At 37.2% G+C, this 14,087-nt stretch overlaps 1 protein-coding gene across 1 annotated transcript in view; it reads right to left on the reverse strand.

Annotated features, from left to right (window-relative positions):
- ARFGEF1 (ADP-ribosylation factor guanine nucleotide-exchange factor 1 (brefeldin A-inhibited)) overlaps window positions 1-14,087 on the reverse strand; it is a gene marked incomplete at both ends in the record, with an annotated part of 39,473 nt that overhangs the window by 19,801 nt on the left and 5,585 nt on the right. The window contains 5 exons of the mRNA XM_010185645.1: window positions 2,453-2,586; window positions 3,705-3,877; window positions 4,513-4,626; window positions 5,179-5,452; window positions 7,482-7,661. Of these exons, the coding sequence (XP_010183947.1) occupies window positions 2,453-2,586; window positions 3,705-3,877; window positions 4,513-4,626; window positions 5,179-5,452; window positions 7,482-7,661 (875 nt within the window). The remainder of the gene's footprint in view (window positions 1-2,452; window positions 2,587-3,704; window positions 3,878-4,512; window positions 4,627-5,178; window positions 5,453-7,481; window positions 7,662-14,087) is intronic.

The raw sequence follows: 14,087 nt of genomic DNA on the forward strand, positions 1-14,087 counted from the left end.
ACATAAGGAACAATGACAGGAAGTTTTTTATACAGTACAGCCCAGACATGGTAAGGGGAGCTTCAAGCCAACACATGACATGCACAGTAGCTGGGTATTTATTTGCTGTACACTGCAAAAATACATGTGCAGTGAAAAAAAGTAAATTAAGTCTAGCTAAAAACAAAAATGCAAATTAACAACTAGTGTGCTGCAAATAAATTATTTCTGCACAACTGGCAAAAAAAGTGGGATGAGGGGGGAATCACTCTCCAACCATTTCAAATTCATAGAATATTATCCCAAGTTTAAACTTTTTGTCTAAGGACACTCCTCAGAAGGAAAACTTAATCAGTCAAATTGAGTAAGGAACTTGTTCCTTCCATTCCTTCTAATAGGCTGCAGGTCACAGTAAGTGTCCCAGGGACAGCTGCCTCTAGGAGATCTTCAAGAAAATGCCTGGGTCTGGGCAAGCCACAACTGCACTGAACCTAACACAGCACTCTCCTTTGATGCAAAAGGCTTCAGTTTTGCATCATGTTGCATCAAGTATGCAGAGAACACATGACCACACCATACTCTGCTATGAAACATAAAAATCTAAATATGAAAAGAATTTCAATCATAAATAAAATATTAAATATCACCTACTTCCACGCAAGTCTCCGCTCATGATTGAAATCCTACCTTGCTGGCCTTACCAATTCTGTATGATGTGTAAAGCCCACTTTATTTAAAACAAGTTTAAGGACTAAAAATCTATTAATTGAACCTTCAAGACATTTCTTTCCCATATTTTATTCCAGGGAAAAAGGAGATAAAGACATTAAGCGGGTTCCTAGGAAACACAGCCTTCATCTCAATTCTCAAGCCCTGTGATTTTAAGCTAAAGCTCTATGTCCAGTTACTTAAAATCTAAAAACATTTTCCTTAAAGACTTCATAGCTAATTTCACTGGCACGATTTTTAAAGAGGCAGAGAAGACTCTTTTTAAAATGCTGTAAATATCCTACGCCTCCTCTTCCAGTTACAGCATGTTTGTAATAGTTCAACAAGTCATCAATGCCTCAGAACCACCGATAAATTCTAGGCACTCCTCCAAACACAGGATGTGTCTTTGAATGCCGTCACAGCTAAATGCCGTTTCCTCCTGTTTCTTCTATAGGAGAAGCTTAATCAGTTCTAATATGAACGTCGACGACTTCATGGATTCAGGTGAGATGCTCCAAGTGCCTCAAAACCTATTGCTGCTCTTCCAGAGGAGTTAATCCATTAAAGTCTTTAATAAATGAACAGTCTTAGTCTCAGAGAACTGACTAAAGCCACAGAATTTTCATGGCATTTCCTGGAAGACAAATTCTCATAAACAGTGAGGAAAAACCTCATGCCTCAGTCTTCATCCTTGAATGTCTTGACTTTCCATAGTGCATCCCTAAGTAATAATTTGAAAATAGTTCTATACTTATCTTTCAAAACCCCTTCTACTGCATGATACTTTTTTCAGCTTATTAAATTCACGACACACATCAGAGATTAAATTTAACCGTCTTAAAGCTACCTGCTTTAAAAGTCAGTCCTTGGAATAGTAAAGATTACTTTATTTTGAAGAATACTGAGCCTTTGACTGTCATCAGAAGTCATACTACAGTTTTAGTATCTTAGGAACAAAAAAGCATTCTTTTGAAAATTATTACTAATTGTTCCTAATGTGTGTAAAACAATGCATATAAATTCTATCCAAGATCAGAAAAGCAAAGTTCTCTGCCAAGACTCACAACTAACTGATACGGCACCCATCTATAGAAAAGACTTTTGGTTTTTGTTGTTTACAATGTGCAATTCTCTAAGTCAAATTGAAAACATGGTATCTTCGGTCAGAGGACAAGATTTCTAAAACAGACAAAGACTTTGTTTTCAAAAAATTTGTGTTTTAATTGAGGAAGCTGTCAGAAGTGTCCAATCTGAGCAAAAGACTGAAACACTATATAATGAGTTTATCATAACCAGTATCAGCTCAAAGTGAGGAGTTTATATTAAGATGAAGTAGAGTTTGGTCTATGTACCAAATGCCCAATATGCAAGAGAAATTGTGGGGCATAAACAGCAACAGTTACGAACCCAGGTATTGCTTAAAAGCAGAGCAACGTTAGCCAAGACGAAAAATACTTGAAGACTTTCTTTACAAACCCTTCTGAAAAGTCTTATAAAGAGCAACTAGGAAGAACTTGATGCACTTATAGGAAGCATAGGTGTTGTTAAGAAACTTCTAAACAGGTAAACGGGTAGCAGCAGATGGTTTCATTTAACATACATAAGATGCATTAAAACACAGAAGTACCTTTTAAAGTTTCTAGGTTCTTTTTACCATATCATTATTTATTATTATTATTACTACCACTCAAAAATATTTAAATGATTTATTTTTATTTTCCAATAGAGAACATTCATTATGAGAACTCTTAATTCTACTTACTTTGGATCTGGCGGTCCATCTGACAGGGGCTTCATGGAGAGTTTACACAGTGACCTGAATACAAGGAAGGCATCCTTTTGTAAAATGTGGGAAAACTTAGCACCAGGGGTAGGTCCTGAAGAATTTCCAGATTCCTAAAGAAGTTAACATATTTCAGTATCCCATTTTGTATTAGCAGGGTGAAAAAAAAAAATCCCCACCTCCTAGCAACAAGAAATTAACGTATTATACAAATATAACCAATTCACTATAGCTTTATGGTCTCAAGACTAAACTAAAACAGAACAAAATATTCTGCAGTCCAGTTAAAATGAACAAACTCACTAATAAAAACTACCATCTCAGTAAAAAGTCAGGATTAATTAAAGACTGTCATGAAATTAGGTAGGTCAAGTTAAAATAAGGTAACTTGTAGTGAATTGCCTTCAGACATTTTCAGCAGATAACTAGTTTAAAAAAATTGACTTGACATTTTAACGGAATGCGAGTATTTACATATCTGTGCGAGAAACATTTGGTAAAACTTCTATGGTCCAATAATCGCCCCCAACAGTAAGTTCTTGCAATTCTGTATTGTTGTTCCTTATAGAAGCAACATGTTTAACATTAATCTTCTATTTGTATGGCATATGTGACTGTGGCTTTTTAAGCTTAAAATCTATTTTTCCCAAACCTAATTACTCAGCACACTTCGACAGCAGACACCCTCTGTCAGCTGACAGTGCATACATGCAGACATCTGAGACAACTGAGGGAGTACCTATTCACATCTATTTTGTTACTGAAAATCAAATCCTCTCAGATATGAAACTTTTTATCTGAAATCAATGCAGTAAGGTCATGCTACAGGCTTGAAATTTCAATTTTTCATTTGAAAAGAGCACACTGAAATTATACAAGTGAGTCCATAACTGGCTATATTCTTCACTATGTATATTGGATGCTAGTTTTCGAGTTTCCTCAGGAACACTTCTAAAAACAGGGAACCGAGTTCTCTAATCTTCGAACAGTGTACTCTGGGGCAGCTAGAAATATGCTAGGATAAAATAGGCATCACATGCAAAATTTACTTACAAAACTTTAATTTAAATAGTGCATTAAAACAGATCAATGCTTAGAACATTACTTCATGCCTGAAATTCATCTGAGAAACTTATTTTATGGAATTATATTAAACACTCTACGCAAGTTTTGGTTAACACTTAAAATACATTACTTTTTTCAGTATTTCCTAATTTATAAATGCCTGTACCTGAGTATCGTTGGAAGAGACAGATAATCTGTCATCAGGTAAAGATGGTGTATAAGCAACAGAAATTGGAGTCCCTGGAATTCCATTTGCCTGAATGTTTTCACTGTCGCTGCCATCCTCTGACGTTACAATTGTGCCATCACCACCTGCACTTTCAGCAGTCCCTTCCACATCTATCAGAAAAGATGTAAAAAATATAAACAAGTGTTTCATAAGAATCCAAATTTAAAAGAGCTTTTAAATCTAGCAGTTAAACCCTAAACTGATCAGAAGTCAAGTATCATAAGGAGAACCTTAAGGTAGAATTTACATGGCATGATACAACAAAAAAAGAAATTGAAATACTCTTAATTTCCACTAATGAAAGTTACAACAAAAAATTACATATAACTTTACATTGCCAGATTAACCATTCTACCAAGTTTCCAAGAAGTATGGGGGGCAAGTCACTGATTTGATACATGCTTTCCAACAAACTGAAAAAAGTAGCGCTGACACTGCCACTACAGAGACAGACCCATTTGTGAAGAGTGTATGTGGAAACAAAACAGAAAAATAAGAGGAACGAGAATTTGTATTTTAAAAAGAACCTCAGTCTCCAATACAGAGAGTGCAAATTAATGTATGAAATCTTGTCTATTTGACTGTTAAATAATGCGCGGCTAAGGTCAGACAACTGAAACTGTTTTCTTCAGCATGTGTTATTTAAATAATGACATATTTTAGTTAAATATTCAGAAGTGTTAAAATAATTATGTCAAGATTCAGACTGCAGTTGCCATTGACTAGACATATATTAATGTAATACCTCCAACTACTATGTTCACCATTTCCTGCACAATACTTTCTACAATTTCTTGTGCCTTCTCTTCAGACTCATTGCTTTCACCATCATATGTTCCTCCATCAGCTTTAGAAAGACCTTTAAAAAGAAGTATAAACCAAAACAAATATTGACAAACTCAGAAACTAAGGAGATATTTTACTTGTATTTAATATTTTAAAAATCAATTACAAATGTATTAATAAGAGAATATACGTTTAAAAAAAGCTCTGTGGTGTTTGGATGCTTTGAAAATTGTATTTGCAGAACATAAACATTACAGTGTTTAACCTGTAAATGGTGATTAACCCACAGACCTATGCCAACAAAATACATCAATTTTGTATTTTCACGTATATTAAACACTGAAAACTCACTGTTTTTGAGATGTTATTCTCAAAAACTTTCACAGTATTACACAGGTGCAAAGAGGAATCTTTGCTACAGTGACAACAGCATGTAGGACTAAAAGATACTCCTGACAAAGTTTAATGCTTGTAACAAGAAAAATAAGCATTTGTTATCTGTCAGCTATTTGAAAATATATGTCTGACTCCAGATTTGGGAGAAGGGGAAAAAGGACAATCCTCAAGCCTTTCTTTTGACAGACCTTTTCCCTCCCTCCATGAAACAGAAATACACACTGATTACTTTCTGCTGCTGTGGCTTGGTCGGCTTCCGTCTGTTCGTTTTCAGCACTAGAAATATCAGATCCATTTTCTGCCTCTAGATCTTCTTGAAGGTTCTTGTCCACATCATTTGTGCTGTGGTCAAGCTCTCTCTCATGCTCTTTGGACAGCTGATCAGCCTGTGCTGGAATATGTCTCAACTGAGGTGACTCAGTCTCATGATGGCTTACTGGAGACTGCTGTAGATGGTGCTGCTGTCGGTGTCTTTCCTTTTCCATCTGTTTGGCTTCCTGAAGCTACAAAAACATTGCAATCACACAGGAATTTCATTATCAAAACAAAACAATGAGCTGTATACATACTGTATACATTATTTTATAAACATGAAATTTCTATTGCCTCTGCTTATACAGTTCATTCATAAAGCTGCAACAGTTTAAGAAAATGCATCTTTTGTATTTAATTAATTTTAATACCATAGGATAAACCTTTGCAAGAGGGCTGCTTCCCAGCTATGCACAATACACGTAACTGTACCTTCACAGTGGAAGACGGATGACTAAACTACACACAGAATAGGACCAGGAGTTGCTGCCTGCCCTATAAGGAAGTTCAGCCAGGAGCTGTGACAATATACAAAGACTGCATGGAGAAATAGCAAGGCAGGTTTTTTTCTTTTTGAAAGGTACATAGAAGAACTTACAGTCTTCTGTTATCCTACAAGCATGTGGTATTAAGGAAAAGACTTACAAATAAATAAAAAATTTTTTTCTTTAAATTGAAAAAAATCAAATCAAATCACAAAAAAACCAAACCAAAACTGATTAAATATTCAATGGGGGGAAAAAAGGAGGAGCTAAAACTGAAAAGAGAAGCACTTCCAAAACATTACAGAAGACAGATCCTTGGGAAGAAATCATCATACTTAAGACTGTAGGACAGACTATTTTAGTTTTGTGGTTCCTTGATCTAGAATCCCCAGAAAGAGAAGAATCTCTGTAACTTGCCTAACAGATGAAGACAACAGTTCTTAAAGTCATACCAAAGCAGAGAGTTCTTTGAGGCAATACTCTAAGGACCGGCTTTCTATCCCTGCAGGGCCTAGTGCTGACCAAAAGTTTTGTAACTTTTTATACGGTTCTTTCAGCTACTATGATCTCAGCCCTCTTCCATTTAAAGCTTTCTACGCTGCATCTTTTGCGGTGCTATAAATCCCCAAGTAGATACTACCTTTCCAATTACAGCTCAAATAATTCCCTCTAGCATTTGCTAGTTATCGTATTAAAATAACTGTCCTGAGTGTGCAAAACAAGTAGAACTGCTTATCACCTTGCATAAAGACTAAGTTTATAGTTTGGCAAAAATGAAGCCTTCCATTGTAGTATTATTATTATTATTATTATTTATTACTACTACTACTAAGTTGCTTAAAAGGACAGCAACTGCACAGATTTCTCAAAGCACTCAGGTACTGCATGGCTTTTGCCGTAATTCATCATAAATACAATGTCTCAGTCTCGTCAATTGTGATGGTACCACATACCAATACGCAGTTGCTTCTGAGAGGAAAGTAAGCAAGGAAGTACTACATATTCCTAGACAAAACTTAAGTCTGCAATAATACAGCAAAGTTACTTATAGAAGTAGCTAGGAATTCAACCAGTTCTCAAATCTGGGCATCTGCTTTTTGTTTGTTTCTATTTTGGGTGTTTGTTTTTGTCTGTTTAATAGGACTAAGGACAATTACTTTGCCTTACTGATCCTTATTATCAGCAGTAAAGGCACAGGTCATGTGCTGGGGTCCCTTGCTGACAACTCACAGTAGCAATTTCAGTGACAGGTAAGTAAGTATCTGTTAGTGACTGCTACACATTAAAATGTTAAAAAATGGAAATTATTACATGACTTCAACATTTGTTTGTTTTCGGATTTTGTTTTGTTTTAATTATGGATTACTTCTTCGGTGTTTACCATCACAACAACACTGGAGCATTTCGCTAACACTAATGTATTCTACGTGCATTCTTATGCAGGTAGCGTTGCATCTCAACAGCCTGACAACAGAAACTGAAGTTGAACACATCCATTAAATATAGAGGAGCACTATGAGAAGTTTAAAACCTGCACAACCACCCCCAACACCACATCCCACCTATTTCAGTGTGCAAAACACAAAAAGAACAATGTAAGATATCAGATTACTTTCTTTTCAAAAGTACAGAAGTTGGGAAACCCAAAAAGCTTTAACAATATTTAAAAAAAAATAAATCTCAAGCTGGTTTGCTTTTAAGAATGATTTTCTATATAAAACACTAAGATACTCACTGCTTGATTTTCCATACGTGCAAAAATGACATTCAGCATTTGTGTTAGAGTGGCCTTGGCTGTGGTTTGATTTATGAGATTTTTGCTTGCTAGATAGATATTGTAACATGTTCTTACAGCCTGTAGCACTGTTCCTTCGTGGATTTCTATGTGTTGAGATGTTACTGCAGTGAGCAAAGCCTAAATAAACAGAGACACACACACACATATATATATATTTGCATCAAAACTTTTCTTGTCAATCACATAGTTTGCAAATAAATGAATACCAAAATTGGATTACTTTTACAATATAACTAAGTACATATCTCAAACTGCAGTTTAACTAAGTTTTCCCACGTACTATTGTAGCCATACCAGAACATCATACATACTAGTTATGTTAAATTGAGAGTGTTTTGAATGAACATACCTAGGAAATACATGTTTCATAGCATGTAACAGCAAGAAGTAACCGATGGAGTTATCAGACAGCTATTAATAAAAGTCACCCCAGAATCTTCTAGGCACAAAACATGAACAACAGACCACCTGTTAAAATCTGGAAAGCAATTCAAAGGGTCCAAAAGTTGTTTTACAAATAAATGTAAATGAAGAACAAAGACGGAGTATGAGATTAGACAGTTATACGAGGGACAACTACCCTTTCTCAACACTCTCTTTGGGTAGATGTGAGACTATTGTGTTGACCTTTTTGTAGAAATTCAGAGTCGAAGGAAAGGGGAAGAGCTTGGTCCACAAGAGAACAAATACGTTTATACTGGATCATTGTACTCCAGAAGAAATCTGGGAATTTTATGCATCAAAGGCTTTGACAAATGGGATGTTCAGGGAAAGTAAGAAAGAACTGAAAGTACTGGAAAGCTCACACATTTTAAAGTTTATCACAGCTAAGAACAAAAGTTACTTTAAGTGTTGCGTAATTTGCCCATCAAACCATGCCTCGTTTCTCTTACTGATGTTGCCAGCATCTTTGTCCACGCATGGCACCAACAAGTGGACAAAGAGTATCTACTGCTTGCTCATACGTTTTAAAAATCACTGTACAGCTTAGCAGGAAAAAGGAAATCAAAGACTCACCTCACTGAGGTGCTGCTGAAGAGACCTCAATTCTACTCCTACATAAGCTGTCTGCCTAAGGTCTCTTCTTATTATACTTGCAGTGCCTCAGTTCTCTCATCAGTGGCCACAGGGAGGTGCACATATGGATGACTCTACCTACATTTCTTACTGAAGTGTATACATCCTTAATCTGCATGACCACTAAGCATCTCACACTACAATCTATGAAGCAGTACTGCCTGAATCAAGAGAAAAAATAAATCAAAACCAGCTAACCAACTGAAGAAAAAAGCGCAGAATGAGGTGAACTGCACAGCATGACTTCATTAAAGGAACTCAAGTTTCCAAGCACTGGTACTGTTCTTTTTTTCCCAAACAAATCAGCTTAGTCATCACTGACCTGAAAACCAAGTGCTAAGTTGAAATTCATACCACCATCCTTAATTCTTGCCCTCTCTGTGCAGTGATTGAGCATCTCCATAGAACTTATCAACATCCTGCTTCTGCAGTTATTTTAGTTGATTCAGAGTATTAAATGCACACCAGAACAAGGGACGGGGTAGCACAAGGGACGGGGTAGCACAAGGGACGGGGTAGCACAAGGGACGGGGTAGCACAAGGGACGGGGTAGCACAAGGGACGGGAGCAAAGCCTGGACAGAAAAATGCCCCTCTGCAGAAGTCAGAGCAGCAAAGCTCCTGCAGTGGCTCTGCTGATGGAGCTGAAGCACCAGGTTTCTCCTCCCTATCATGGTAAAGATTGGCTGCTCAAGGCTTTTTGCAGCTGAGTTCCCACTCCTTCTGGTCACACTTAGCTCCTCTGTTTTCATCCAAGCATCTTCAGTGTGAGCTAAGGAGAGATGATTAAAAATAAAGCCTACTTTACTGTACTCCTCCCCTCTGCTGTTCTTTAGGCAAGGAAGGAAAACCTTTCTAAAAACACTGTTAGCACTACCTCATGATACTTCATGTTCTTCTACAAAAGCTTTTTTTGTCACAAAGCCTGCAAAAATACCAACAGCCATGAAGCTCTGTTTCCTCAGGTTTTCCTTCCAGTCGTTCACATCTATTGTTCTGTATTGGAGAAGACCCTATTGTTCTGTGCCTCTACCTACTTGTTATAAATAGAGCCAATTCATTTTTATAAACAACCATCAGATGGGTTTGGAAAAGGAGAAAAATCTTCACAATCATATCTTGAGTTAAACATTATCATAGTTCTGTATGACACCCTTTTTTTCCCTCAGCCTGAAGCTTGTTTGCATATTTAGTGAATTCCCTACTATGAAAATAAGTGTATTAGTACAGGAGGTATTGTGATTTGTGAGACAAAACTAATGTACTTTAAGAAGTAAACTAAATTATCATTAATTCTCTACTAAACATCCAGCATCTGTAAACTTTTCATTCCTCTCGCACTGAATATTCTGCAAGAACAGAATGGTTATGGTAGAAGACAGTAAGTACAAACAGAAGAAATTATTTAAGAACACCCAAGAGGCAGATGCACCTCCATAGACTGCGAGAAAGCCTAGTTTTCAACTCGGGGTCATTCTTCCTCTCAGTCAGCTCTGATCACCTCATCTCTGTAAGATTTATGGCACAGTACAGCTGTCACCTGACCAAGACAGGCTCACTTTGGGTTAAATACCCATAATGCAGTTGCCTGTGGCAACTCTCCAGTGCTTCAGGCAGTGGCCATAACCCCTCTCAGGTGTATGAGCTATTGGAACCACACAATTCTGTTTTCTTTGAGAAGGGCTACAGGGTTATTTTAAAAAAATGTTATTTTTTTTTAAAAAGTCAACTTGAAGTCTAAACATTAACGTATCAAGAAATAATATGTTACTACGGACTGTCTTTTGGAAAAATGCAAGAGACAAGTCCTCAAAGAAGAAGACAACAAATACATCAAATAACCTTCACAGAGAAACCATTTTTCAGTATGAGTGACACTAAAACGAACACACAGAATGCAATAATACAGTTTTCCAAGCAATGTTTTCTTTGTGAGCAAGTGATACGATTATCTTCTGCTTTTTACCATTTCCAAACTATTCAGTCATTATGTTATACATTTGCCATAGCTTTAAAAGACCTACATTTACTTTACTTAGTTTGCTACCTTTAAAGACTTAGGGAAATACATTGTTAGAGTATGAAAAATAGAAAAATACAGTCTTTGCTTCCAGTGTGCTTTCACAGTCAAGACAGTGATTTAAATCAATACTGTCATATCCTAGATTCTACAGCAGATTTCAGTAATAATGCATCATTAATTAACACTTAGTATTTAATTAAAACTAGCAGTCTTATCTACTTAACATCAATCTCAAGAAAAAAATAATCCATATTCACAAGCATGTGTGGTCAGTTACCAGCCCTCAAAAACCCTAAAGGATTATGACTGTGGAGACTGCAGAAAGAACAGAACTATGTCCCAGCTTCTCCTATGGAAGGAAATATGAAGGATATAAATTATACCGGAATATAAAGTTTTACTTAGTTTTTACCTCTCGACAGCTAGGTGTTTAAAATGAACTAGAATCTAATATGGAATACGTACTTTGCAAAACAGAAGTATTTCATGTCCAACTCTCAAGATATAGCCCTTCTATACCAAATAAAATTGCAAACCGACAGGACAGCATTTTCAGGGTTATGCAACCAGTCCTAGCCATTAACTTAAGATGAAAGCCTCCAAATACAAAGATTCAGAAATAATACCTCCTGCATCATTACTTCAATTCTCAAATCATTCCATAATCCATAGCTCCTTTTAATCTCAGTAGGGGCAATTAAGCTTTCTACAGTCTTTTTATGTGAAAAAAAACCCCACACTACTACATGATATTGTAGATTAAGTTACTCAGACAGAATTTCACACCACTGAAACAAGAAGATACGAAAGTGAAGTTTTTTCTAATGGTTTTTTCAATTCAGAATCTGTTTTAACACAAATTTTGTTAAAATTATTTCAAGCCTATCATTATTCTCCTTATTCTCCTCAGAGTTAGTTGACTTGGACAGTCTTCCTGTTCTGCAATCCAACAACAAGTTGTGCTCTATTTTTCAGTTAGTTTCCAAAGGCAACTCGGGCAAGCAATGCTTGATTCAACTTTCCTTCCTCCATGGACACTGCTCATACCAACAGTGTGACTTAGTTGTAAAGAGACACATGCAAGAGATAACCTTATGAACAGTTTATTGCACATGGAAGACTCAGAAAGCAGTCACTCAAGTAAAAACCAACTTTCCAAACTACAGCTATCAAGCACATAAAAAAAACTTTCTATGTCAGACACGAACAAGTTAAGCCATAAAAGTATCTAGATAGTAACAAATCCTACGACGGACCAAGGAAAGAAAACACAAATGAGGATAAACAGTTGATCTCATGTCCCATCTTTCTTTATAGATTAAAAAAAAAATAAATCCTTTTTGTCCTACATTGTAGTGCTTCAGGAACAAAAAGGCCAGATAGAAACATAAATAGAACCTCAAATAAAAACCTCTGCAGGTGCCAACAGGGAGCCTGCACACACACCCCACAAATGTCCTAGTAGCCCTAGCAGAGCAAGCTTGAAGGCAAAAAGGTTCAATCAAGGGAGGCTGTTTCAAACATAATTAAAACAATTTTCAACGGCAATTCCTTGCTTTCCTTCTGCTCTGGCAATCCCTACAATAACAAGTGAACAAGAATTTGCTTCCCATGAAAATCATATCTAATCAAACTAAACTACAAGAGGAAGGAAGGAAAAGGCCAATTCCTCACTTTGGTTCTTCACAGAATCTGCAGATTAAGAACGAGGGGATTACAGAGATGAGAACATGCAAGCAGAAACAGGGGCAGAAAAGGCAAACTGGGCACCAACTGTCAGAACCACCGCCAGACATACCTCTAAGCTGCGATACCTAAAAATAGACAAATCACACTCCTCAGCCTCAGCAAGATTAGCTCCTTGGTAGTCAGCAGAAAGGTATCCTCAGAATGCCTAAGTGGCTCTGTTTGTCGGGAACCGGCTTAAGATTACTCCACCACTGGAAAGCCAGCCAGTAACCAGCAAACGGCACTACTGTGTGCAAACTCGTACCCAACACCAGCTCCCAAATCTTAGCCTGAGGGCAGCGTGTGATGTAAGGCCATCCATTCAGCAGAACCAAGATAACGCTCCAGGGAGCAAAGTGCCCGTGTGATCAAGGTCCCCTGTCTTCTCTCCCTTATGGAATTAAAACTCCTCAGAGAACACACTGATCGCCAGGACCCCAGAGGAGTCTGAAAAGACACATGATCCATCCTTCAAATGGTACTGGGGAAGCAGAGTCCACACTCAGCCCAGAAATGAAGAGTTAGGAAGCCTAAGGGAATACAACTAACTTGGCAGTTTCATTATTCCCCCAAAGAAAGCCAAAAGTTCAGGTCTTTGCTAAGGGTACTTCTAATTTTTATGCTTCTTACAGTGACCACTGACCTGGATAAACATGGAGTCAAGTCAAACCAGTACTTTCCACTTTCCCAGGCATTTTAGCATGGCAATTAGCTAAGTCTAACGAGTCAAAAAATGTAGGCATTAAACAAATTTACACACTTAATGCATTTTACAATTGTTGAAGCATTTACTTTCTCAACTGTTTTCTTGGACAGAAGGAATACGAGCTCACAGATAATCCCCTCGGGGTGGGGAAAACCGGAATAAGAAAGCATTCAGAAAGAAGGTGGTAGAGTGAGAGGGAGATAAAATGGTTTCAGCCACTGAAAGTTCAATTCAACAAAAACTTCCCTTTGCGAGATGAAAAATGTCTTAAATGCCTGGGCAAAACAACACAACAAATCTAGACAACAGCAGCATAAACCGACATTTATCACAACTATCCGCTGGAGAAGTGGAGTGTCAAGAAAGAGAAAGATTTGAGCTATGAAAACAAACTACCTTCTTCACAGTAAAACAAGTAAACACAATCTGCAAGAAATGTCAACACCTCAGGACACAAACACACAAGAATACGAGCTAACAAGCACTCTAGTCCTCATAACTAACTTTAATTGGATTCCTCACTACCGCTCATCACCACAGCCATTCAGGAGTAGGGTGTGGTGTTTCCACTAGGTGGCTATCTTCTATTAGTTGGCATAATAATTTTCTGTAATAAATACCCATAATTAACAGGTGCGATCAGAAAACAGCTAAGGCTCCCCAGAAACACTTATTTGTACAAACTCCATGTGCAGTGTTTATATAAGCTGTGGAAAGAAACCCTAGACCTCCTTCAAGCAAAAGCCTATGACGCAGCAGCACAAAGCTACCATGGTAACGCCTGACTGCCAGGTCTAATTGCATTTCATAAAATAATTCCAAAATGAAATTCAAAATCTGCTGCTTAATTACAGTCTTCCCCACTGGGAATGCAGGAGTATTTGACAGTAATTCCTCACAGTTAGAGAGCTCCACAGATCTGCTGTGAATGAAATTTCACCCAGTGGTCTGTGCACAAGACTTCAGGTCACAACCACAAATTCACCCAAAATGCAATGGGAGAGAGTAGG

This window comes from Mesitornis unicolor, unplaced genomic scaffold, assembly GCF_000695765.1.
Source record: "Mesitornis unicolor isolate BGI_N332 unplaced genomic scaffold, ASM69576v1 scaffold30975, whole genome shotgun sequence".
NCBI classification, from domain to species: Eukaryota; Metazoa; Chordata; class Aves; order Mesitornithiformes; family Mesitornithidae; genus Mesitornis; species Mesitornis unicolor.